Raw genomic sequence first — 27,054 nt, 5'->3', positions numbered from 1 at the left:
AAGTTTGACTTGCCAACTTCAATCCTTATCCTTCAAGCTCATCATCCTCATCTCTCCACATTCTCTTGGCCCTAGTTCCCATATATACATATCAAATATGCTAACAAATCTCACACAAAATTTGTTAGAATGGAGCCCAAAGATTTTCTATGTATCCAGTTGACACGACGTTGGGGCAAATTCTTCAATCAAATTACATCAGCGTACAAACAAAGACACTTCAGAAGTGTGATTTTCAACTTATCTTTTAGGGCTAGTCGAACCTGATTATTGCCCACGCAGCTGCAATATCTGATGTTATAAACTACATTCTTGCAAATGAATCACTCAACGAAATCAACATGCCCAGCTGATGGTACTTAATTGCACTCGGTTCTGTAACATATTAGAACATCAGCAAAGAAATAGCTGTTATGATGACATGCCAGATAACAGGGTTTTGTATCAACAAGTCCCCATATGTATTACTTGTGTACAACTGATATTTGTGGGTTGTTTAGACAACTTGTTGACCAACTATTGATGATACCCTTGCATAAATTTATCTGCACAGCATAACTTAAAGCAGTGCAAGAAGGCAGATGCATTTGCCTTCTATATTAACTACTCTTGTGCAGCCTGAGGTTCATATCCACTAACAGGACAATCCCTTAGAAGACGGACAGAACCAATAAGCAACACAGCATCTCTTTGACTCTACAAATGACTGAAATTTGATGACAGTACACCCAATTCCTGCACTTTCGGTATCCATAGCTTCCATAAATGGTCATGACTAGCTGTGACCAGAAACTCTGCAGTTGGAGACCATGCAACATCAAACACATGATCACCATGGGAACTGCAAAACAAATAATAGGTGTTAGGACTGGTTTTCACTATATAGAAGTGTTACAAATCACTCTCTTTGATCCAAAAGCTGCAAGCAAGTAGTTCATCACTTCAAACCAGTACAAGGTGTCACAGATTACAAAGTTATGACCAAAACCAGTCTCACAAGCTTGCTCGCTTGTTTTAAGCAAACTAAAAACCCTTGGTTAAGAAAGTTACTTGGCAAGCATAACTATTAATTTTGATCTCTAAATCACTTGAAGTAGGCTTCACCCCCAACAGTATTGACATTAAAGGCAACCAGCGGCAAAATATCCTAAAATATTCATCAAGAAGCTCACAAAACTCTTGTTCAAAGTATCACATGATGCAACACATGATCAAAACCACTGTCATACAACCTTGCTCACTTGTTTCAAGCAAAAACCGCAGGCACCCATTCATTACTTGGCCTGCATGCCTACCTGTTTGAATGTGAACCACTGACTAGAAAGCAGTGCTTCATTTTGACCTATGAGTACACTTCGCATTTGTACTTTGGTGCGGTGGCAGCGCACTTTTCACTCATGCAAAGGGAGGTTCTTCTTTAAAAGGACTACTATCTAATAGAAGGTTATTTGTGTGCCTACTACAATCTCCAGCCTAATCTTGTACAATACCTTCTCTATACTCTATTCTTCTCTCCCATTGCAACAACAGCCTCCATGCTGGTCCGGAGTGTGAAGCCCACCCAAAGAGCACAACCAAGATAGGAGTGTCAAACTATCCCAAGCCTCTACCCAAGAAAAACAGTAGGTCTCTGTACACATTAGTTCCACACTGAAACACAAGCAATAAGCATAAGTACCCATGAGAATAGAGCATGCACATCTCTACTTCAATGAAAATGCTTTTATGGTTTGTGCATTTTGTAATTTTTAGGTATTCCCACTACCAATATATAAACATGCTAAAGATGTAAGATGTAGGTTAGTAAAAGTCGAAATATGCAGCAAAAGAGAGAGTACGAGCTACAGAGCGCCTTGCTAGAATCTAAAGCTATGCAGGTGGGAAGAGTGGTAGTTTCTTGATCAGTGTCACAAAAATCTTAACCAAGTGAAAAGCCAGCCTCCACAGTCTACTAGACCGGAGGGTCTCTTGGGGAGGTAGGGCTCTGCCTCTTCTAACTGCACACTAGATGTAGATAGCAACTCAAAAAGAGAAGTGAAGTTCGCATCTTGTGTCACGGGATTGTGAATTTTTAACTTGATGGTTTTCAGACACTTGCACATGTGAGGTGCACTTGTGAAGCTAAGTTGAATGTGAGTCACAGTGACAAAATATCCTAGCTTGGGCAATGGGGGGTATTGATGACACATGCCAAAATGGTAACTAGGACAAATGTTGGTCGCAGACATTGAATAGCCCTTTGGAAAAGACTTTTGGTGTCATGGCAATTAGGCATGTAAATCATTTAATGTCTATAATTAGGGTTTGTGGAGACTTTCAATACTTTCAAGGGGCTTAGGAATTTAAAATTCAGGTTGGGCAATTGCCAAAGTTTATGCAATGTCATGTATTTTTTGATTTATTGATTTATTATTGGACTGAAATTAAGATGCCAAAGACAATCATTGTTCGTAGGCTCTCGAGATGTGGCTAAGCCCTAGAAGCTATGGAACATGAGGTTCTGGGCTATCAGCTTGGTCAAAAAGTGTATCATGTGGTATAGACCATTGGGTTGTGCCTCACCGAGAGCAATCGCTAAACCAGTCTCGGAGTCAAGGACCTCGACTGTGGTCGATGTAAAGAAAACTGCTCGCCCCAACCAGCAAAGCCACTGAACAGATAACAAGTTCACGCTAAGGCGAGGGACATGGTATACATAGTCCAGCGAAGCCAAATCCGGACCCTTGTCAGTGGCAAAACTGACGCAACCTTCAGTCTAAATCTTGACCGAGGAGTTGTTTCCTACGCAGACTCGCTCGGCTGCAAGGGCTTGAGTACGAAAGATGTCCTCTATACAAGTCATGTGATGTGTAGCTCCACTGTCCACAATCCAAACAGAAGCTGAAGTGCTCAGCTGTGATAAGTGGGCCTCTGCGGCAACCTTGTGGAGAGACAACTCACAGATACGAACGAGACTCACATCTGATGTCTCTACAAAGACGATGTGGGCCTTTGTAGACCAGTCACACAAGCCCTCTAGAGTTGAGAACGTTGTCGACTGAGATGGCTGAGCAGTGGCAGTATGAGTCTGACCTTTGAACTGCCCCTTGCCACATCACCCTACCTCCCCTGCTAGGGATTGCCCAACTGAGGGACGGGGGTCTGAGACTTAAGTTTTGGTGGTGTGCCTCTTGCCTTTGATCGACACTCATCGTCAAAATGGCTAGCCTTTTTGACAATGTTAACAATACCTATTCTTTTTAGTTACATTCTGCCACTCAGTGGTTTGAGTTGTGACTGGGAGTTTCCTTGCGAATCCTCGAACTGATTTTGTTTTTAAGTAGAGGTCTGATTTTGTTTACCCTTCCCTTGTTGCCCCTTCTAAGAATGAGTAACAATAGCCCCCTCTGAGGTAGTATTCATATGAAATTGATCGAACAACCATGCATAACACAATAGCTAACATTGAAATTCATAGAAAGTAGGTATGGTGGGCTTGGAAACTATACTTTTCACAAAATTAAAGAATTTTCTAGGGAATTTGTTTAGAAACAGTGTGACCTGATCATCAGAGAACTTGGGAGTCCCCGTAGTGGAGAATTCGGCAAGAAGATGCTGATACTCAACCAACTTGACTTTTAAGTCATCCGGATCAGAGATTTTGAAATTTTGGAGCTCATGGTTAAGATTCATACAAGTCTTATCTCGAGCCGCATAGCGGTCAATCAAGTGTGCCCATTGCTCTGACGCTAAGTCAAAATACTGAAGTTGAGAATAAAACTCAGGCAATAAGCCCTGCATCAGCTCGACAATAGCGGAGGCATTCCTAGCCTTCCATGAAAGGACGACCTCGTATGGAACAAGTATGAGATTGGGTTGGGGTTCCAACCCCTGCACAAGATCCCATAGGTTCTGTGAGTCAAGGACGTGTCTCATTAGATTCAACCAAGTGGTAAAGTTTGACCCGTTGAAACGAGTCTTGTCGTTGAATACATGCTTGACTGAAGATAAGATAAAACCATGAGGTGTCGGAAAAGTGGAGTAAGATGGATGGGAAAAGTAAGAGGGTGATAGTGGAAGTAGCTGATAGGAAGAAGGAAGGGTACAAGAAGAGATACATCGCTTTTTCTTATAATCCCCACGACGTGTGTTAACATACAAGAATTGGTCCTCAAGAGAACCTTTTCCGTAGCCAAGGGATTGTACTCTTCATTCCTCATGAATTCTACCAATATATTGCAAAGCAAAAGAGGTTAAAGACGAAGGAACGAAAGACGAATCTAAAGTACCTTGCACCGAAGTGAACGGAAGAAGATGAAAGAAAGGAACATACTTTGGATCTCTTTCTCCAATAGGAGAGCCCATCCCTAATGGAGGTCTCGACAGTCCTGAAATATCATCAGATTTATGCGCAATATCTGAAGAGAGAAATTCATGCATACCTTCATTGAGTAGCTTCTCTTATAGGGCAATCCTTCGATCGAGCTCCTCAATCTTCTTTCGTCTATAAGCCATGATCACATAATATTCTTCCGTAGACAGCTTGTATAGCTTTTCTTCTGTGTGGTCAAAAGTGTCTTCCACCATGTCGAGACTTTGTGGAGCAAGTTGATCTGCCCGCTCGGATCTCAGCATAGTTGATTCTGGAGATTGAATTGGTGTTATTGTGTTTGAAGTCATTTGAACCTATTGTTGTTCTTGCTTCTACAAAGAGCTTTCAGATCAAAGACCTAGCTTTCTCAAAGGGTACCAAGCTCTAATACCATGTAAAGAAATACCCTAACACAAACACAAACAAAAACCGTACAACAAAGCACAAATAAAAGAACACAATTAGGTTTGGGGTAGCTCACAGACAATGAACACAAAAAATAAATGAAGTGATATGACTGCTGAACATACAATGCTTATGCAGCAAACACGCTATGCAGTGAATGAATATTGAACCTCGAACTCCTGTATCTCAAGGATCAAGGCAAGGGTAATGAGCTGGAGAGGGTGTTGTACTCTGAATGGATCCTGAATCGCAGCGAGGCAGCCTCCGGATGTCAAACACTGGCAAACGCAACCAAGGAAGGCTGAATCTGATGCAGACGGCGATGGCAGTGCACGAGAGAGAGAGACTAAAAACGCAGGAAAAACTAGCAACAACAGTCAGTATGCTAAAATCAGCTCTAAATAGTGTATGGTAGGCTGAAAACATGCACCAGACTGTTATAGACAGCAATGGCCAGCTTGAACCGCGATGTTCTCCGCATCCAGGGAGTGGGCAGCAAGCTGAAATACCTGAAATCTGCAAAAAAGAGATTATTTTCTGAATGGAGAGTAACCAGCAACAGTTGCTCTGCTGTAGATGGAAGGCTAGAAACAAGCACCAGACTGTAGATGACAGCAAGGGACAGCTAAGACTGCGATGTCCTCCACAAAAGGGGTGTGGGTAGCAAGCTGAAAACGCTTGAAACCTGCAAAAACGTGATTGAGGACTGAATGGAGGGTAGCATACTTATTTATAGAAAAATTGGGCCCTCCCAAGTGGGTTTGTGCTTATGGGACACAGACACTCTCTAGGAACCCATTTCTTTTAAACCAACAAAGTTTCTTCATTAATTAAGCATGTTTTGGGGCTGTTTTAGTAAAGCTAATGCATTTTTAGCTCAACACCAGGTTGCGGGTGGCCGTTGTGTTTTGCTGATTTTGTATATTGATGATCTTATCATTGCAGGGAGCGACACTCAGGAGGTGGTTCACACTCAAACTATTCTTCAGCAAGAGTTTAACATGACGGATCTTGGGATCCTCCACTTCTTTCTTGGATTGGACATCTATTAAATGACACAATGCATTTTTATCTCCCACCACAGGTACATCTCCAAGCTTCTTTTGGAGTTTTGTATGGCCAAGTGTAGGCCTATTTCTTGCCCCATGGTCCCCGAGTCCAAGCTTGTGGTAGATGGAGTTCCCCTTCCTGATCCCATCCGTTACAGGTGCCTTATTGGCTCTTTTATCTGGCTTATCCACACTCAGCCGAATATCTCTTTTGTGGTCGCTTTGTTGTCTTCTTTTATGCAGACTCCTACACAAGATCACTAGAGGGTTGCCTTGCATGTCCTTCAGTATTTGCAAGGGACTCGATCTCCCATAGGATCATGTATGGAGAGGGGGTCACTCTTTCTAGATGGAGTGATTCTGATTGGGCAAGTGATGTGGCTTCGAGACGATCCACTACAGGTTATGCATTTTCTCTTGGATCAAAAGCTATCTCTTGGAGCAGCAAGAAGCAGGCTACGGTGGCTCTTTCTTCTACAGAGGCTGAGTATCGGGCCTTATGTTTGACCGCTATGGAGGCAGTTTGGCTCGGTCGTATGCTGGCAAAGATTGGCTTTCCCCAGACAGGACCTACGAAGCTCCGCATGGACAACCAGAGTGCCCTTGCTCTAGCGAAGAACCCGATGTTTCATGCTCGCACAAAGCACATTGAGGTTCAATATCACTATGTTCGCAAGCGGATCATGGATTCAGAGCTAGTGGTGGCCTATTGTCCCACGGCGAACAATCGGTTGATCTCTTCACAAAGCCTTTGTCTCAGGGTTCTTTGCTTCATCACATGCGCTTGTTGGGTCTTTAGATCCTCCCAAGATGTGAGAGGGAGTGTTAGCCTGCCCTATTTTGTATGTTTGTCTATCATCTCCTGGTTGTGAGCTCCTGTTCTGGCAGGAGACGGAGAAGCTCTGTCAATCTAGGGTATTGCTATTTTAGTATGCATTTTTTTTTTGGGTGGCAGTTTGCCCATTTAGGGCATTTTCTATGCAATCGCCCCATTTCTTGGGCAGTTGGCTAGTTTAAGGGCTACCGCCAACAGGTCGTCCAAATCTAAAGGTTGGGGGCTATATATAGCAGTCCCCCTATTCAGCCTCACTCACTTCTTCTAGCACATTCAGCACACACTGCTTCGTCTCCTCTCCAACGTTGGTGCTACCATCTTTCCCAGCCTGATTTAGTGCCCTCACTAAAGCTCTGGGCTGCGTGCAGGGACTGATCAGTCCACATCTTTGTATCCAGCATTCATTTAAGTCGGTGCCGTCTTTCTTCCTTCATTTTCTACTCTCTCTCTCTCTCTCTATGTTCATGTTCTTACTTCCGTTGCGCACTCACACATACCTCATCTATTAGGTATACATGTGCACACGTGGGCTCTTATTTGACAAAGAGCACACTTGGCTCCTAGTCTAAAGCTCACATGAGGGGACACTCTGGTAATCTAGCCAAAGGTTGGAAATCCATAGTCACATATGTTCAAAAGCATTTTTGACAGGATAGTCTTGTATGCTATTGCGAGACGTTGATGTTGGACACAAAGACGTACTATGGTTTTTCTCTATTTTCAGGAGCTAGTATGAACAACATCGACATCAGGTTCTCTCCAAGGCACCTATTATCAGAAGTGGTGCAGCAATGGAAGCGTAAACGTAAGTTATAATAAATTGCTGAAACACAAGACAAAAGAGAAAGGGAAAGAAAAAACACAATACAGATGAGAACTCAGATGTATGCTTGAGAAATGGAATCCATATATCAGACACGAGACTGTCATATACAACAGTGGGTCACTGGCTGCATGGGCACTGGCACCAGCTCCTCTCTCCACGAGAACTCCAGGTGGTGAACTGACCAACTGAGTAGGAGAAGCCCAGAATAAATAGGCACAAATAATGCCACAAAATATGTCAAATCGTCCAGCATTTGATGCTAGTCGACCAGCAATAAATGCCCAATATGACCATAAAATGACGCAATTAAAAATGCCTAAATAACCTAAATAATGTGCCCAAACCTTTGCAGCTCAAACTCACACATGAGCTGATACATCTGCTAACACCCTCTCTCAAATCATGGGTGCTCTAATACAATACAATGGTACAATGAGAATGAATCATAAACCATACAACATAGAACCACCAAGTAGAACCATGGATACCCAAGCAGTGGGTGATCAAGCCACCACCAAGGTGCCTCGGAGAGAACCTGATGTCGATGTCGATCGTACCAACTCCGGAAAATAGAGAAGATTATAGTAGCTCTCAATGTCTGTCAACAATGCCACTGATGTAGCACACATGACCATCCTATCACTAATGCCATAGCACATAAATGACCATGGATCCCCTCCTTTAGCCAAAATCACCAAAGTGTCTCCTTGTGAGCTCCAGACGAAAGCCACCCGCTCTCTATCAAACAACCAACCCATCATGAAGCGGGATGTCAATCCTAGCTCCAGAATTTGTACCTGCCAGGCTTCGGTTGATGCATCAAGGACGTCCCTCTCTGGATCCTGTACATCTGTATAGAAATATAGATGAGGCACAGCTGCCCCATCTCACCACCCTCTCACACTCCCTCTCTCTAGCACTGGAGAGTCATGAGGGATGACCTCATCACCACCACTAGAAAGCAGCTAAGGAAGGGGCCACCAAGCCCTTCCCATGATCCGAAGAAGAGGATCCCTTTCGTGCCTTGGTCAGAGGATCTGAGTCGGAATTTGAGACAGATGATGACTCATCAGAGGAGTCCACATCCTACTTCGTCTAATGCTTCTTTTTCTTCTTGGAAGCCGCTAACTCTTTGTAGTCCTTCCGCAAGTGGCCCTTCTTGCCACAGTGATAACATTGGGCCTTCGACTTTTTCATCTGCAAACCTCTCTCTAAAGCTGCAAGAGCCTCACCTGAACCTCAATAATGTGACAGAAACCGCCCCTATAGTCGCAAAGTCGCCTCATGCTCAAGTAGCATCAAGGACATACGAAGAAAATAACAGAAGTCGTAGATGTCTACACCCGTAAAGCATTCGCCACTCCATCAAATTCCCGAGGAAGCTTGTAGAGTACCGTACCAACAAGATGTGCCTCTGATAGGGCAGACCGCATAGTGCAAAGCTCATCCTGGATTTGGATAACTCGAAGTAGGAATGATTGGATTGTATCTTAAACTTCAGTTGTTGGAGTTGGCCATAGAGAGTAACGGCCCTCATGGTGGAAGGAGTCTCGTACATTAACTGCAACTTCAACCACATGTCTGAAATTGTCCTGCAGGAGGTGACCGCCGGTAGGACTTCTTTGGAAATACACTGAAGTAAGGCCGAATAAGCACGGGCATCATCCAAATTCCATGTAAGCACTGCTTCCTCATGGTTGTCTTCATCAAAATCAACTAGAATAGAAGAAGGTTGTTGAGGGCATGCAAGAGCTCCGCCAACCAAGTACCATAACCACTTCTGGATAACCTGGCCTTCATCACCGCACTCCACGTGTAATAATCAGGTCCATGGAGCTTGTCATCAGTGGATATGCATGGAGGAGCCATCTGTAGAGGATTTAGAATAGAAGTAGAGAAGAGAAGTATTTGGAGAGGGAACACAGCCAAAACACGAGCACAAACTGCAAAAAACAAAAGTTCACATACAGTATAACCCAAAATCTGACCAAAAGAAGACAAAGGCTGCTGCTAAAAATCAACAAATCAGTCAAAAACAGTAAAAACGGCCTGAAGGTATAGTCGCCCAGCCAGAAAGGAGTTAGGAACACCAAAATGCAGACTGAGTACTGCCACAAATAGGCTGAAAAACTGTCGCAACAGCCTGAAAACTGAAAACACAGGCAGTAGAGGGACTGTAGACATCATGCGATGGCAAATCTGCAAAAAGCGCAGGTAAAACAGGTCGCTTATATGAAGCAGCAGTCACTTGATTGGCAAGGGTGAAAACAGTCTCGAAATCAGCAAGAAAACATAGCAGGTGCACAAGTCCTGAAATCCAATACCATGTCAAAAGTGGTGCAGCACTAGAAGCATGAACATAAGCTGTAATAAACCGCTGAAACACAAGACAAAAGAGAAAGGGAAAGAAAGAACACAATACAGATGAGAACTCAGATGTATGCTAGAAAAATAGAATCCATATATTAGACACGAGACTGTCATATACAATAGTGAGTCACTGGCTGCGTGGGCACCGGCACCGACTCCTCTCTCCACGGGAACTCCAAGTGGTGAACTGACCAACTGAGGAGGAGGAGCCCAGAATAAATAGGCACAAATAAAGCCATAAAATATGTAAGGTCAGCCAGCATTTAATGCTGGTTGGCCAGCAATAAATGCTCAATATGACCATAAAATGACACAATAAAAAATGCCTAAATAATGTGCCCAAGCCTTTGCAACTCAGACTCACACATGAGCTGACATAGCTGCTAATACCTTCGTGGTGACTTGATCACCCACTGCTTGGATATCCATGGTTCTACTCTGGTGGTTCTACGTTGATGAGTTATTATCATTATATCATTGTATTGTATCAGATCACCCATGATCTGAGAGAGCATATCACACAATTGTCAACTTATATATGAGTCTATGCATGCCTGATGGGTTAGGCACTTTTATATATATTTTAGGCATTTTATTAGCTTGGCATTTTATGCTAGACTAGCATTTTGTGCCAATCAGCCAGCATTTAATGATAGCCAACCGTCGTGGCCTATTTTGTGCCTATTTATTAGGCTTCTCCTCCTCCTTGATCATATAGTCATTATCATTCTTTATGTGGACTTCCTATTGGAAAGAGGAGCCAGTACCAGTGCCCACGTAACCAATGACTCACTATTATATACAACTATCTCATATTTAGTATATGGATTCCATTTCCCGAGCACATCTCTAAGTTCTCTTCTTTGCAATGTTCTTCCGTGGACTATTTTTTTTCATTTTTATCTTGTATTCAACACTTTATTTTTGCACTTGTCTATGCTACCATTGCTGCACCACTTCTAACAATCCGTTGATGTAGTCTATCGATGAATAAGCTCATCATCATCCTAAGAATCCCTCTCTGAAACATTGTTGCACCACTTCTGACAGACCCAAGTATAATTATACAGCGTTCTGACCATTAGCTACCCTTAAACAAAAAGATGCACATTTATTCATATTTTAAAACACTTCAATAATATAAATCATCTTTCAACGTACATGAGCATCAAATTATTTTGGAATTATTGAGTCAATATGTCTTGGTAACAATTGATATACAAAAGGTTTGTTACAGAGAAGCGGAAAGCCCAAATTTGAAACATGTAAGACTTCCAAAATGAAGTTCAACGCACAGTCTTGCAATAATGGCATATTGCCAACACCACTAATAGGCACCAAAGAAATGTCACCAATAGTGATTATACCCTTTGATGAATGAAGATCCAACAACAAATCTCCTCAAGAAGTCATATAACTTGAAGCATCATTGTCAATAAGCTAAGACATCTTTGAAGATGAGATAGTTGATGAAGAAGACTCCTCTATCTCATGGATACGAAGAATCATAGATCGTAAGTAATAGCTGGAGCAAAGGTAGAGGAAGGCTCAGATGATTTAGCTCCATCCTTTACTTTCAAACAAAGGTGAGCATATTTATTCTAACACTTCTCCTCAAGACGGATACCCTTCCCACACTCAGCATTTAGACCTCCCTCCAAGAGCTTAAATTGTTTCTTCTTGTTCTTGGCCTTCTTCGCCTTTTTATTGTCCCATTATTCCGAACCTATAGTAAAAGCTTTAATAAAGCTAGATCCACTAGCTCCTATTGTCAAAAGATGACATACCAGCGAGACAGTAAGGTCTGCAAGGAGGAACACGGAGTGTACTCGGTAAACACTGAGAAGAGAAGAGAAGAGAGAAGAAACTCTGATGAATGGAATGATGAAGATCTAAAACATGAAGTGAATGTGATACGAGGGAACAAGGGTGCTGTAGCACAAGGAAGATGATGAAGACAACCACGAACCGCAATGTCCTCCTGAAGAGATGTGAGGGAAGTGGAGAGGCTGGAGAGAAGGTGACGGATTGAATGAATCAGCCGTGAAGAACGAGTGACAGAGGCAATTATAAATAGGCAAGAGACTGTCTAGGGTGGCGCCTGAAGGGAGCGCGTCAATTGTCTAGGGTGGCGCCCCACTGTGGGCGCCCTGTTGAGTGCGCGGATAGAGGAAGCATGAAGATTTGCAACAAGAGAAATGTGCAGGTCAGTGAGAGCAACAAATAGAGAGTACGATCTAATTTGGGTATACCAACAATGTGTTGGTACACAGAGAATAAAATGTATTTATACTTAGGGCTCGTAAGGGTGCATTCACATGTACAATATAATAATATACATGTACAATACATGGAGGTGAATAAAGGACCTTTACATCCCAACAATCTTCCACTTAAAAGGTCCGAAGTGAACCTTTAACAAGCTCCCACTAGTCGTATGCAATGCTCATGTTGAGCCTTGCTTAAACTTTTAGTAAGAGCATCTGCAAGGTTGTCCTATGTTTTAATCTTGGTCAATGTGATTAGACCAGAATCTGTTTGATAAAGTGATATCGCACATCTATATGCTTTGTGTGTGAATGATACATGGCATTCTTAGCCAGATACACAGCACTCTGGCTATCACATCCCAACACTGGAGTACTCATAGACATGCCGAGATCCTCTGCAAGTCTACTCAACCATATAGCTTTCTTAGAAGCTTCAATAGCTAATATGTACTCAGCTTCAATAGTGCTCAATGCTACGATGTTTTGCAACCTAGAGCACCAAGAGACAACCCTGCCAACAACTGTAAAGACATACCCGCTAGTGGAGCTGCAAGTGTCCAAGTCACCTTCCATGTTTACATCACAATAACCCTACAGACTAAGTGCACCCTGCCCATAGCAAATACACGTCGTTTGTGTACCTTTTAGATATCCAAGAATACACTTGACAACCTCCCAATGTGGTTTGCCAGGATTTGACATAAACCTGCTGACAACTCCCACTGCATGAGCAATGTATGGACGAGTAGCGACCATAGCATACATAAGAGAGCCACCAATTGATGCATAAGGGGCTCCCTTCATAGCATTGGCTTCCATGTCATCTTGTGGGCTGTTGGCTTTACTAAGCTTAAGATATGGAGGTAAGGACATCCCAAGAGGCTTAGCTTCAGCCATGTTAAATCTGTCCAATATCTTTTCAATGTACTTCTCTTGAGATAAGAACAGCAATTTCTGCATTTTATCCCTGCAAATCCTCATGCCAAATATATGCTCTTTATTCCCCAAATCTTTCATGGAGAAAGCTGATTTCAATTATCTTTGAGAGCATCCAAGCTAGTCTTTCTTTTCCCAGCTAGCAACATATCATCCACATACAAAACAAGTATGATGGGGTTGCCATTTGTATCCTTTTTCATGTACAAACAATGATTTGCATGACTGCGTGTAAACCCATGAGAGAGCATAAAAGTGTCAAACTTTTTGTACCACTACCGTGGTGCATGCTCCAGCCCATACAAGCTGCGTTTTAGTTTACGCACCAACTGCTCTTTTCCAAGAACTACAAAGGCCTCGGGCTGTTTCATGTAGATTTCCTCATCAATGTCACCATGCAGAAAAGTTGTTTTCACATCCATTTGGTACAACTCTAAATCCAATATAGCAATGAGAGCAAAAAGCACACGTAGAGTGGTCATCTTCACAACAGGTGAGAAGACCTCTTGGAAGTCAATCCCTTCCTTCTATGCATACCCTTTGGCAACCAATCTTGCCTTGTACTAGGGTTTCCCATCACCTGTCTTTACTTTGTAAACCCATTTGTTTGGAATAGGCTTTCTTCCTTTGGGCAACGACACAAGATCCCAAGTATCATTAGCATACAGAGATTTAATCTCTTCTTGCATAGCTAGCTCCTAATTATTGCTGAATTTGCATGGCTTGGCCTCTTTATATGTAAGAGGCTCACCCACATACATATGATCCACATTCTTAGGAATCGGGTCATAGATATGTGGCTACCTTCTTAAACGTGTAGACTTGCGTACCCAATGATCTACATTCTTAGGAATTGGATCTACATCTGGAGGCATTATTTTCAGCATTTATTGGCTGTTGTAAGCCATTTTTAGCATGCTGTTCATGCTGTACAGCACCTTCATTTTCATTTCCAACACCTACATTTTCATAATCAACAAGTCTATCTTGTTGTCGATGACCTCCTTGTGCTTCTATTTGCTGTCCATCATCATCTAGCTCAAAAATAACCGGCTGATCATCAGTTTCAGCCTGTGGTACAGCATCATGAGGATCATCATTTGAAGTAATAGATGGCTGCAAATTCTACAATTTGACCTTTTTCATGTCTTCATCAAAGGCTAAAGTACTTTTCAGTAACTTTGCCTCGTTAAACACAACATTACGGCTGCGAACAATTTTCTTGGACTGTGGTAACCACACTCTATAGCCAAATTCACCCTCATCACCATAGCCCGTGAAAATGCCTTTGGTGGATTTCGGGTCAAGTTTACTCCTCTGCTCATCTCTAATATGCACAAAAGCATCACAACCGGATGTCCATAAATGGTCATATGAGACCAATTTGCCATACCAAACCTCCTCAAGGATGCCATTATTTAAGGACCTGTTTGGAGAGCGGTTGCAAATGTGAACCGCGGTTTTAAGTGCCTCTCCCCAAAATTCATGAGAGAGATTAGCAATGGACAACATCCACCGCACTCTCTCACATAAAGTCCTATTGTATCCTTCAACCACACCATTTGAAGAAGGGTTGTAAGGAGCTGTAAGCTCCCTCTTGATTCCATGCAAGTCACAAAAAGACTTAAACTCAATAGATGTGAACTCACCCCCATTATCAATTCTCAAGCATTTCAACTTTCTACCTATCTGAGTGGTCACAAATACATGAAAAGTTTTAAAAACAGCAAACACTTCACTTTTCTTTTTCCAAATCTTCCTGGAACAATCATCAATAAAAGAGACAAAATATGCAGCACCACCCAATGATTTCAAGGGCATACTACATACATCAAAATGCACTAAGTCCAAGACATTGGACTTACAAGAGACACCAGAGTAAAAGGAATTTTTCATTTGCTTTCCAAATTGACAATCATTACAAAAATCAAGTTTAGAGCTTTTCCATCAACCCTCTTCAAAAAGGTAAGGACATCAAGTCCTTTCTGGCTCATATAACCTGATCCCTTGTGCCACAACTCCAAATGACAGCCAATTTCAGCACAACTGTAAGAAACTTGCCATTCGAAACTTTACAGTGCAGATAATACAAGGTGCCCTTCTTGGTTCCTTTTGCAATCAGCATGAAACCCTTTTTCAATTTCCACAAACCACCACCAAACAATGTAGTGTAACCATGCAAGTCAAGCTTACCAACAGATAGTAAACTCTTCTTGATGCCAGGCACATATCTCACATCTTTCAACACAAGCTCTTGCCCATTATCCGGAGACAAGTGTACAGTGCCTATCCCATGAATGATGCAAGCATGGTTATTTCCAAGATATACTTTTTCATAACTACCTGCATTGAACATAGCAAAACACTCCAAGCAAGGAGTTACATGAAAAGAGGCACCAGAGTCTACAATCCAAGTCTGCGTGACACCATTATCAACTGACAAAAGTGCATCAATCACATCAGTAAAAGTAATCTACATATCCTGCATGTGACATACAAGGGCATCATAATCTACTGTATATACTATAGCCCCTACATCTGAGAGCTCCTTTATGACTACATTTAAGGCCACATTGGCCTTTTCCTTGCCTTTGGCTGCCTCAAATGTATATGTCTTATCCTCTTTCTTCTTTTTGTCTTCTACATTCTTCTTTCTCTCTTATTCCTTCTTGTAGTACCTGCAATCAGGCTTCTTGTGGCCCTTCCAACCACACTGATAGCAAGTAACATCACTCTTTTCCTTTCCTTTGCTCTTGCTTCTGATTCTCTATCTAGCATTTGCATTTTTCTTTTTAGCCTTGCCTCTAACATTGTAAGCTGAGTTGATGCCTTCTCCACTAGACTTACGTCTAATTTCTTCATTCAAGATTGAACCCCACACCATCATATGAGAGATTAGGGTTATTATTGAGAGAAACTACCAAGGTCTTCCACGAATCAAATAATGTCATGATCAGAAAGATCGCCCTCAACTTATCATCAAAATCTCAATTAGCATCCTTGAGCTGATTTAAAATACCAGTAAATACACTCAAGTGCTCAGTTGCAAGGTTGGACTCATCCGGCCGCATATTCACCAACTTGAGCATTAAATGCACCTGATTAACAGGTGTGGTGATCTCATAGGTAGTTTTCAGCTTCTCCCATATTGCATGACCAGTCTCTAAGCCCTTAATATCTGTCAAAATGTCATCAATGACACCCATCTTTATATAAGCCACAGCATTTTTGTTGACTTTGGCCCAATTTGCATCAGACATTTGTGCGGGTTTATCATCTTGCAAAGCATCCTCACAATCCTTTAAGAACAATATGCCCTGCATACGGTCTTTCCAAAGGTCAAAACCCTAACCATCAAACCGTTTGATTTTCATCAAACTCTTAATGTCAAAATTGGAAGAAGTTGCAGCTGTTTTTATCACAAACACAAGTGTAAATGCACTAAACTGCAAGAGCACAAGCTAAACCAACAAATACACTGTTGTTCTTGCCCAACCAGCAATAAACCTCTGCAGTTTTTACATAAACCAACCACCACACGGGTAAATACTACAGAAATTTACCAAAATCTGCACAAAATCCCAAATTTCCAGGTCCAACAGTGTATAAATGTCAGCCAATCTGACCCAACTGAGCAAAATTTTATCAATACATGAAAAGCCCACATTTTTTCATGTCCAATATCAAGAAATTTTACTCAAATGAGCAAAATTTCAACAAATTTGCCAGAATCCCTAATTTAACTGAGGTCAGCATACACAATGTCTGCAATTTCTGACACAAATGTCATTGTCAAGCATAAACAGCATCAAATCTGGGAAAAACCCAAATTTCGAGAAGCAGATTTGGACAGATTTATGATCTGTGCTTATGTGTGTGAAAGCCTGAAAGGGAAGAAATAAAAATGAACTGAAATTTTTTATTTTAAAAAATGGGAGGGGGCCGTTGACTTGCCCATCCTGTCACGTCAGTCCATCGCGTGACGTGACCTATCGCCTACCCGTCCCATCGGTCTACCTAGAGCGAGTCACTAGTAGTCCTCCACGCGCAGCCTCCTGTCGCTTGCCCGCTGGTGCTGGCTTGTCACACGCGCCTCCTGTCGCCTGCCCATTGGACCCCGTCGACTGGTCCTGATCGCGAGCAATCCGTCTTGTCTACCCGATTGTTTGTTGACTATCACATGCTACCTGCTCTTGTCACGGCTGACCTGTCATGCAATACTGCATGTCACCCGCTCTGTTGCAACTACTTCCTGCGGCTATTGCCTACACCTCAACAGCTCGTTTGATCCATTGGTCTCAATAACAACTGCATTGTCTGCAATGACTGCCGGTCTTGTACCGTCGAGCTCTGATACCAGTTGTTGAGTACGCGGATAGAGGAAGCGTGAGGATTCGGAGCAGGAGAAATGTGCAGGTGAGTGAGAGCGATATAGAGAGTGTGATCTGATTTGGGTGTACCAACAATGTGTTGGTACACAAAGAATAAAATGTATTTATACTTGGGGCTCATAAGGGCGCATTAACATGTACAACATAATAATACACATATACAATACACAAAGGTGAATAAAGGACCTTAACATCCCAACATGCCCAACCCCTTTTTGGGGCTGTCCACTGTGAAACCCTAAACGCAAAACACAACGCAAAACTGCGGGTGAAGGGTTTCTGAACACCCTCTCTCAGGCCCAAAAAGGGAAAGAAGAGAAGTGAGGTGGAGATGGAATGCTACATGCTGAAGAATGCTCATGCAGCAAGTGCCACTTGGACAGTGTCCCTCGTGAGAAAATTGTTCACTTGCCCAAGCGCCCTAGTACAAAGATGATGAAAATATGCAATGCATAAGAGAAATGTCGAACTTTGTGTGGTGCCAAGAACCATAAGGATATGCCCGTACTCGATCTCAGAAGTTTGCTCCATGCTGACCAAGTAACCAAGGCAAGAAGAAGAGCAAGAAGAAGATGTAGAGAATCCCTAAGATCCAAAATTTCCACCTGAAAGGTAACCTGCAATAAAGAATAGTAGACAAAGTGAACTAGAGAACCGGAAACCCAACCTTGGGAGAGAAGCCACTAGCTCTGTGCATCCATGCAAGAAGAAATACGAAGGCCTCGTCACCAAGTCACCGATGAACCTCCAAGGCCCCGATCTAGGTAGATCCTCCAGATCTTGGGTATCAATAGGTGAGATGAGCATTGGAAGAAAGCCACCCCAACCAAGGGTAGAAGAAGAAAGTAAAAGGCCTCCGTCAAGGTGTGCGAAGGATTGAGCGGTGGGTGGGGACCCCCTTTGAAACTGGAGGAATAGGAGCCCCCCTCTGAAGTCGCAGTAGATGTAGATGCCCCCTCGGAGGGTAAAGAAAGATCATCCCCCTCTGAATCCCCCTCTTAGGTAGATAGGGAATCCAAAAACTCATGAATCATGGACTCCGAAAATTCTGAGGATGAAGGAAGTGCCACCGATTGTGCCGAAGAAGATATCTAGGATAGTGAAAAACTCCCAAAGGTGGCTTCTCAAACCTAAGTAGGCGAGGGTGAAGCGTGGGGCTCAGACTGAGCATTGAGTAGGCAACAATAGCTTCTTCTCAATGGAGTGGACCGGAAAGCCAAAGAAGATGAAAGAGTCGAGCAGCCACTGTCTCTCGAAGAAGCAAACTGATAAGGAGACGGTATCAAACAATCACTGTCTCTCGATGGAGCGAATTGCAAAACCGCGGGCCATGGTAGCCACTATACCCAAAAATAGGTGGAAGAAGACTGTCGTTGGCATTGCGATGATCTCTAGAAAGTCATAGTATCAATTGATCCTCCATGTGCTTGAAAGGACTTAGTGTGCATCGGATGGGTCTTATTGCCTTGAGTATAGTACTCTGATAGCTGATGTAGAACAATCTCTAGGGCCCAAAAAGGAGAGGTGGGAAAGGTAGTGCCGGGTGGGAGACGCGTATACTCCGGGGGGTGGAGAGCAAAGGTCGAAGTCGGCAAACATCGGTGGTGTGTCAGGTGATGCCACAGTAGGAGCACCCAGTAGTCTGGTTATCTGTTGGTGAAGAAACCATGGATACCAGTGTGCCTTGCTGAAGAAGGAAGAGGTCAACCATGAACTGAAACCAGCCTTCCTCCTCGGATAGGGTGGTAAATCCCTGATTACAACTTAATTACCGCAACAAACAATAAATGCAAATCTGAAAATACAAATTTACCTACTGATCTTGGACAATGCACACCCGATTGGCCCAAAATTGGCGTCCCTTTCGGTATTTCTTTAGCTTTATTGAAGAAAAAGTTAACTTACAATGGGATTCTCCCAATCCCTTTCGGTATTTCAACTCCCCTTTGCTGTCCAAAGTCCAGCAAGTCTTCAATCTATTTTGCCCCTTGATTCGGGCACTCAATTGGCCTTCACCCACTTCATAGACGATGGAAATGCCCCAAATTCAATGGTTGGCTAATCCTCCACTTGAATTCAGCTGAAATTCACCTTCAGCCTTGTTGAATCCAAGTCTTGGAGCTTCCAATTTCTCGCACGCTTCCCAAAGCTGCTACTAAATCCTAATTTCTGCTGTAAATTAAGGTTTACAACAGAGAAATTTGCAATTTCTCGGCCTCCAAGGGTCCAAATGCTGAGATTTTCGGAGCAAAGCTGTGAAATGGCTAGGAGATGAGAGGGGAAATTCAGAGTTTTGTCGCAAAGAATGACTGAAAATCAGTCAAGTGCAGCTACTGCCCTACCACAACAGCATGTAGATGCAAAGAACTGAAGAAAATCAGTCATTTACTGCTGCTGCCCTGGCTAAACAGCCTGTAGATGCTATCTCGTGCTGTTGATTGGTCTTCTTTTGCCTCTGGCTGCCTTCAAAAGGTCCTCCAATGGCTGCAAATCAGACCAGCAGCCTCCCCTCCCTCTCTCTTGCAGGCTGAATTTATAGAAATGCCTCTCTCCAGCCTCTAAAGGTGTTTTTCAGTCTTGCATGGGCATTATCCACAAGTGGCAGCCTTCCCAAATGGTTTTTTCAGCATTTTCCATAATTAAATATTAATTTTCAGCCTTAGAATACTGAAAATTAATCTAATAATTATTTCGGTGCCTTGAAAAATAATCTAACTGGCCAATAATTAAATCGGCTAGGCAACTTCCATTCCCGAGAGAGTCTCTGCGTCATCTTTGACCATCAGATTGGTGTTAGGTACCATTAAATGCCACTTCTCTCGTATCACCAACTAACACAGTACACTTATGACCAAATGGATGACCTAGGCCAACTACTAGCACCAAATACCACCAAGTACCTGTGCGGCATAATTTATAGTAACTTTTGCATTTGACATCCCGTGATTTCTTCGGGTCTCGGGCTCATAAATTTACTTTAACCCCAGTTGCACCTCACATGTGCATCATTTACTTAATAATGTGATTAAAAATTAATCCACATGTTAAGTGAGGTTTCAAAAATACATGTCCTCATGACACGAACCATGAACTGCAATGTCCGCCTCAAGGGCTAAGAGGGCAATGGAAGGGTTGGAAGTGAGCTACCACTGGGAGGAGGATGCGACCAGCAATAAGAGGTTGCAACCAGTAGAAAAACGTAGGTGAGGAGAGAGAAATACTAAAAACGCAGGCTACAGAAGAGAGAAAACAGCAAACGCAGGCAGTGGAGAGGAAATTTGCTACGACATGCTAAGAGAAAATCTGATGCATTAGACTGAGGAGAGAAAAAAACAGCAGTGACAACGAGGGGAGAGAAAATCTGCTATGACAGGCTGAGGAGAGAGAAAATCTGCAGCCAGGCTACAGAGAACAGCCGCCAGCAGCAGAAAACAACAAACACAGGAGGGAGCAGCCGCCAGTTAGGATGTTCATGCAACGGAAAAAGAGAAGTGGATGCCGAACCCGCCAGGTCTTTGCCTTCACTAGAGTGGAAGATCTTTGCCGCTATTTGAGCAAATCCAACTCTGATACCATGTCAAAAGATGACATACCAGCGAGGCAGTAGGTTTTGCGGGGAGGAACACAGAGTGAACTCAGTAAACACTGAGAAGAGAAGAGAAGAGAGAAGAAATTTTGATGAATGGAATGATGAAGATCTGAAACATGGAGTGAATGTGATACAAGGGAACAAGGGTGCCGTAGCACAAGGAAGATGATGAAGACAGCCACAAACCACTAACCGCAATGTCCTCCTGAAGGGATGTGAGGGCAATGGAGAGGCTAGAGGTAAAAGGTAACTGACTGAATGAATCAACCGTGAAGAATGAGTAACAGAGACAGCTATAAATAGGCAAGAGATTGTCTAGGGTGGCGCCCGGAGGGAGGGCGTCGGCTATCTAGGGTGGCGCCCCACTGTGGGTGCCCAGCCCCTTTTTGGGGCTGTCCACTGTGAAACCCTAAATGAAAAAAGCAAAACCCTAAATGCAAAACGCAGAATGTAGAACTGCGGGTGAAGGGTTTCTCAACACCTATCTCTTTTAATTGTTCTTTGTGCTCCAATACAAGTGGAGCTAACTTCTCCCATAAAATAGTGTTCGGAGTCCTAGAAATAAGCAAATCGTTATAATCTATAGAAGGCGTCGTACTTGAGAGATGGAAGATGAGGGATAAGAATCATCATTGCACACACTGCTGCTGCTGTGAGAGAGAGAGGTGTTAGCAGATATGTCACATGGTTGAGAGTCGATGCATGCCAAAGAGGACTGGGCACATTCTAGATATTTTAGGCTTTTTTTTTGTCATTTTGATGGTGTTTATAGCATTTATTGCTGGCCCATCTGACATCATTTGTGGCATTATTTCAGCCTATTTATTAGGCACTTCTCCTCCATAGTTATTATTATCATGCATCATCTATCATTCATCATCTCACTGGATTTGGTGGAGGGAGAGGAGCAGATGCCAATGCCTTCACAGTCAGTGACTCTCGTTGGTTCTCTACTATCTCATATCTTGGTATATGGATTCCATTTCCCGAGCATCTCTTTGCTTTTGAGTTCTCTATTCAATGTTCTTTTCTTTTGCAATGTTTCTCTTTCTCTTTCCTTTGTCTCTTGTGTTCAGCAGTCTATTACAGCAATTTTCCACGCTTCCATCATTGCATCCACTTTTGACAAGAGGCCATCTCAGTCTATAATATCTCATGGTCTAGAAAGAAGTGAAGAAGTCACATATCTACCATCTCAAACTCCTTATTAAGTGTCTTCTTAGTCTGCCAAATCATTTGGCCATTGTCATCTATCAAAATGAGATCATCCACATAGAGCTTGAACATTGTGTACCTTTGCGTGGTGCGGGTAGCTTAATTGCCTTACTTGTCATTGAAACACTTCAGCTGTGCTATGGACTTAAAGGTTTGGACCAAAAGTAGATCTCCCTAATACCCAAACTTCTCCCAAAGAAAAGAGTCTAATCTTCTCATTCCACGCACATGGAGCCTGCTTAAGGCAATCTCCAAATCTATACACCTTACCATCAAAAGATAAGAACACAAAAGGCTGCTCAACATAGATCTCCTCCCCAAATTACCATCAAGAAAGGCTGACTTAACATCCAACTGATATACCTGCCATCTCCTATTAATGCTGAGTGAGCCAAACTAAAGGAGGGTCATAGCTGTAACTAGCCACAGCAGGTATTGACATGCATGAAGGAGAAAGCCTTAGTATTTTCTTTCCTGAATTATTCAAATTCATGGTTTTTGCTGAGAACTAAGCTGCTTCCAACCCCATCCATTTCTCCAATTTCATTGGAGCATGGACACAATTTCAAAATTCGTACCAACCAAGCATTGGAGGCAGCCCTTCATCCCTTTACACAGGAATGAAGACTAAAACCAGCAGAGTTCGTCATAATATTTCATTGCTGTTTGGTTTATGATTTGATACTTCTCAAGTGACTAACTGCTTGTCAGTACCATACACCTGTTGTTACACATGGATACTTATACACAGTTTTATGATTTCAAGTGGCAGTGCTTGTCATATGATCATATAAGGCATAAATTGAAGAACTGACTTAGCAATGTGAGATGCACCTATGAGCACTCAGCAAGCTCGTACTCAAATGGATGGTGAGAAATTTTGAGAACTGCATTAATACAGCAAATGCACACATAACATACACCTGCTTGGTGTAGTAAGCATCACAACATGAAATCAGCAGCCACACCATACACAAATAGGATCAAAAGCTTGGAATTTGATATTCGGAACTTACCTTAATACATTAAGGCATTCGAATGTGGCTGTATCAAAGAGCCTAACAGTAGTGTCCCCACAAGTAGTTGCCAGCAATTTGCTATATGGAGAGAAAACAACCCGTTTCACCTCCCCACCATGGTCCTCAAGCACTTCCAACACATTCCCGGTTCGAAGATCCCATACACGACAGGTCTTGTCATCACTTCCAGTAGCCAAAATGTTACCAGAGTTGTCAAAATCAACACCTATGACATCTTCTAGATGTCCCCTCAAAGTACGAATGCTTTCTGCAGAACGTGGATCCCACAATTTCGCTGTTAAGTCAAATGAAGCAGTTGCCAGTAAATGACCTTGCGGCTGGAAGCAAACACCATACACTCCATGGCGGTGACCCTGAAAACCAAAAAATTAATAAGCACAAGAATTGCCCTTCAGATCTGCAAAGAGACAAACTACTACTCAGAAACATTAGCATCCACATGCTTCATAAGTAATGTATAGTAAGAAGAGAAAGAAATTAATCAAAACTATCTTTTTCTAAAATGCCAATAAATCGTACTGGAAATCACTGGCCAGATTACCCTCAAACTCGTTACACATGTTCCCTTCTCTGCATCCCAAATTTTGCTTGTCATATCGTCAGACGCAGTTGCAAGGAGATGTGTACCATTTTTAAATGCAAGCCCATTCACCTATCACCAAATGCGGAAAGGAATTAGCTTCAAATTCTACAATTCTGGCACAGCATCCTCTGCTTAACCTTCCATAGTCTGTAAGCACTAAATGCAACTGCTTGTCCCAAAGAAGATAAATTCGAGGATGCTAAGGGTTGCAAGGTGCACAAATTTACATAGTGATTCACCATCGATTGCCAGCAAAATTTGAACACATTTCAAGTCACATGCATCGACTAGCACAAGCCCTGATAACATGACTCCTTTGGGCACATCTGTACCTTGTTAACGGAGGACTACAATTTTGAGGTGCTGCATGGCAATGTAAATAAAATCATGAACACCCATGAGGCAACATCAACAAAGATATGAATAGATTATGTCCAAGTGCTTGCAATCTAATCATAAGTATAAAATGGAAGAGCTGATTCACTATTGCACACTGGAGTTGAGTATGGGTTCAGCCTTAGTTTGGCATGCCTAACAAAAGGTTTGATTTTTTTGGCTACATGTACAAACTCATGGTAGTGATGATCAATGGCAGACAATTTAGTCAGAAAACCTTATCAATGCGAACAGTTGTGTGCAACTTCAAGCATCAAATCCATCCGTCAGATCAGAACCATCACTCAGGCCAGTTACATTTTTGCTGTGTGCTGATTATCCGGTCAGGAATGTCAGCTTAGCCTTGTTTGCTGTCTTTGGAATCATCACATGACAGAAGCTCCATCATAAGGCATACCATTAATCAAGCAAAGCTGTCAACAGGAAAATTTTCCTGGATACAACTGGACAAAGCTGGAACTGCTAGATGGAGAGGTGGAGAGGCTGCAGGTCAGGGGGGAACCAATTCCTGACCAATGAAAGTCAAATAACTGCTTGACCAATCAATCGAACCAACCCATGAGTTGGCTTTCCTTTTCCCTATAAAGAAGTGTCCCTCTGAAGCATGGCTCTCTGTCCTTGTCCTCCACTTCCTATATCAGGACCTATTCGTAGTACTTTTGTTTAGAAAAGTAAGCTCTCTTGATTCCATGACTGTAAGTGTATGTGAAAAAGGGGGAAGAAATAAAAGCATATGCACCTGCACATGTACACAGAAGGATGCCTACAAGGTAAAGGTCTTTCATGTGTATTACTGTCAATTTTCACATCTTATTTTTGTTAAACAAAACCACACCTGGAGCTATTGCAATGCACTGATTCACAGTAAACTTTGAAGTAAGCATCAGTTGTCTTACCCAGTCAGAGGGAATAGAGAGAAGCTGAAGAACATGGCAGACAAAAAACTGTAAAAAGAGGAAAAGGGAAGCCAGGCACCTCATCTGTGTGACCTTCTAGAACACAGAGGCATACTCCATTTTCTGCGTTCCAAAGTCGGCAAGTATGATCCGAACTTACTGTTCCCACAACATTGCGCTTGGATGGTGAAAACTTCACAGCATATAGACCTAGATCATGGCCCGATAGAACAGCTACCTCTTCCTCTAAATGTACATCATAGACTTTACATGAATGATCCCATGATGCTGTTGCCACGAGATTTCCTGTTGGATTGACAGCTATGCCATGTACTGGGCCTGAGTGCATGTTAAATGTATGCACCAACTCCCATTTGTTGGCTTGCAGCCTCTCCATGACTTTCTCGGGGGGTTTTGGATAAGCCTTTCCAATTCCAGCATCCAACCCAATATAGCTCTGTTCTGTGCTCACACGAGCTAAAGGGGATAGTTCAAAATCACCATTGCGATAGCTGGGAGGAGCATCTCCTAACAGCCAAGAATCCCAGTGGTCATGTTGTTTGTCAAGATCCCCAGTGGCAAATGGCAAAGCTCGCCGCCGTGACATAGCACATGACCTCCCATTCAAAGCATTCCGCAAGGCCATGTTCTCCTCCGTTAGCCTTTGGAGCTGCCCTAGAAGCTCCTGTTTTGTTTTATCAAGTCGAGCTACCTGCACCTTGAGCTTAGCCCGTTCAATCATCACCTGTTGCCAGCGCTCCGCTACCTTCCCCAATACAAATCTGACATGAACATCTTCATCATCTCCGTGATGCCTTTGACCGGAGTCTGCTTCACGGTCACTTGAACTTTTTACTTCAAGTGATCTTCCACCCTCTCCATTTTCTGCCCCTGATGAACTGCTTGCCCTTGTCGCCAGTGAATACTCTCTCTGATGGCTCTCAGAAGGGTGCCCTGCACCATTGTAAGTAGCATCCCCTGGCAGGTCGACCTTGTCATCCCCCAATTCAAAAGGTGATGACTGAAGGCCTGCATCCTGATCATACAGGGCAATGAGCGATGAAATGCCTTCAACGCAGTACCGGCAGACAGGACACGAGGAGTCGCTGCGAAACCAGGTGGTGGCACAGGGCTGGCAGAAGACATGTCCACAGGGAGTGATGCGGGCATGCATGCCAGAAGGTCCCTGGGAAGCATTCTCGAAGCAAATCTTGCAGGTAAGCCCCATGATTAAGGCAAGATGTCTTCTGTCCAGAGCTGAGGGGCAGCCATACCTAACATCCAAGCAGCAGAATATGTGTGGAAGGACGCCATGTCTGGACCTGAACACTAGACTGGGCAATGCGAGATGAGGCAAGGATCGATTTTCCGACCTGCCGATTGCTAGTGAGAAGGTGAAGGGAGTGTTTTGCTGATTTGTTAAAGCTCCAGCCTCGCGACGGGGCCGGGGGGGCCGGGGCCGGGGGGGAGGGGGAGGGGTGTTTCCTCAGGGTGTGGGGTAGTGGTCTTCCATGCCCCTTGTCTCGCTGATGATGTTTGTTGCTTTTTGCCTTTTGTGCGTGATGTTATTTTCTGCTGCGGACGTGCGCATGACGACCAAGACAAAAGACGGAAACGACGAAAAGACGAGACGGAGAGTCCTTTAGCCTCTCATCATTGTGCCTTCATTTCAGAGATTTCTCACTTATTAGGCATACAACGTTAGACCCAAGACACACGCAAGTAAATTCTGCCTATGCAAGTTGATGTCCTCCGGTGAACTTGACATGGGTGTGGTGTACTTAACTAAGTGAATTTGATTGCTAGAACTCACGAAAGTTGATGGAGTATCCTCAAAAATGAGGGTTCTTTGTGAACTTGTCATAGTTTATAGGAGGTCCAAGGTGGTGAAGAAGGTTCTCT

At 43.1% G+C, this 27,054-nt stretch overlaps 1 protein-coding gene across 1 annotated transcript; it reads right to left on the bottom strand.

Annotated features, from left to right (window-relative positions):
• On the bottom strand, nucleotides 1-26,675 carry LOC148020199 (uncharacterized). Its single transcript, XM_087700509.1, has 4 exons — nucleotides 25,232-26,675; nucleotides 23,819-23,929; nucleotides 23,254-23,630; nucleotides 1-841 (listed from the first exon to the last, which is right to left on the bottom strand). The coding sequence occupies exons 1-4, from the start codon at nucleotides 26,378-26,380 to the stop codon at nucleotides 697-699; spliced, it is 1,782 nt and encodes a 593-aa protein (XP_087556635.1). The 5' UTR covers nucleotides 26,381-26,675; the 3' UTR covers nucleotides 1-696.
• Between the last annotated feature and the right edge of the window lie 379 nt (nucleotides 26,676-27,054).

This window comes from Lygodium microphyllum, chromosome 19, assembly GCF_053477565.2.
Source record: "Lygodium microphyllum isolate KBCC chromosome 19, Lygodium_microphyllum_v1.1.10, whole genome shotgun sequence".
Taxonomy (NCBI): domain Eukaryota; kingdom Viridiplantae; phylum Streptophyta; class Polypodiopsida; order Schizaeales; family Lygodiaceae; genus Lygodium; species Lygodium microphyllum.
Note: the sequence above shows the minus strand (reverse complement) of the source record. Positions and strands in the feature narration are given on the sequence as shown.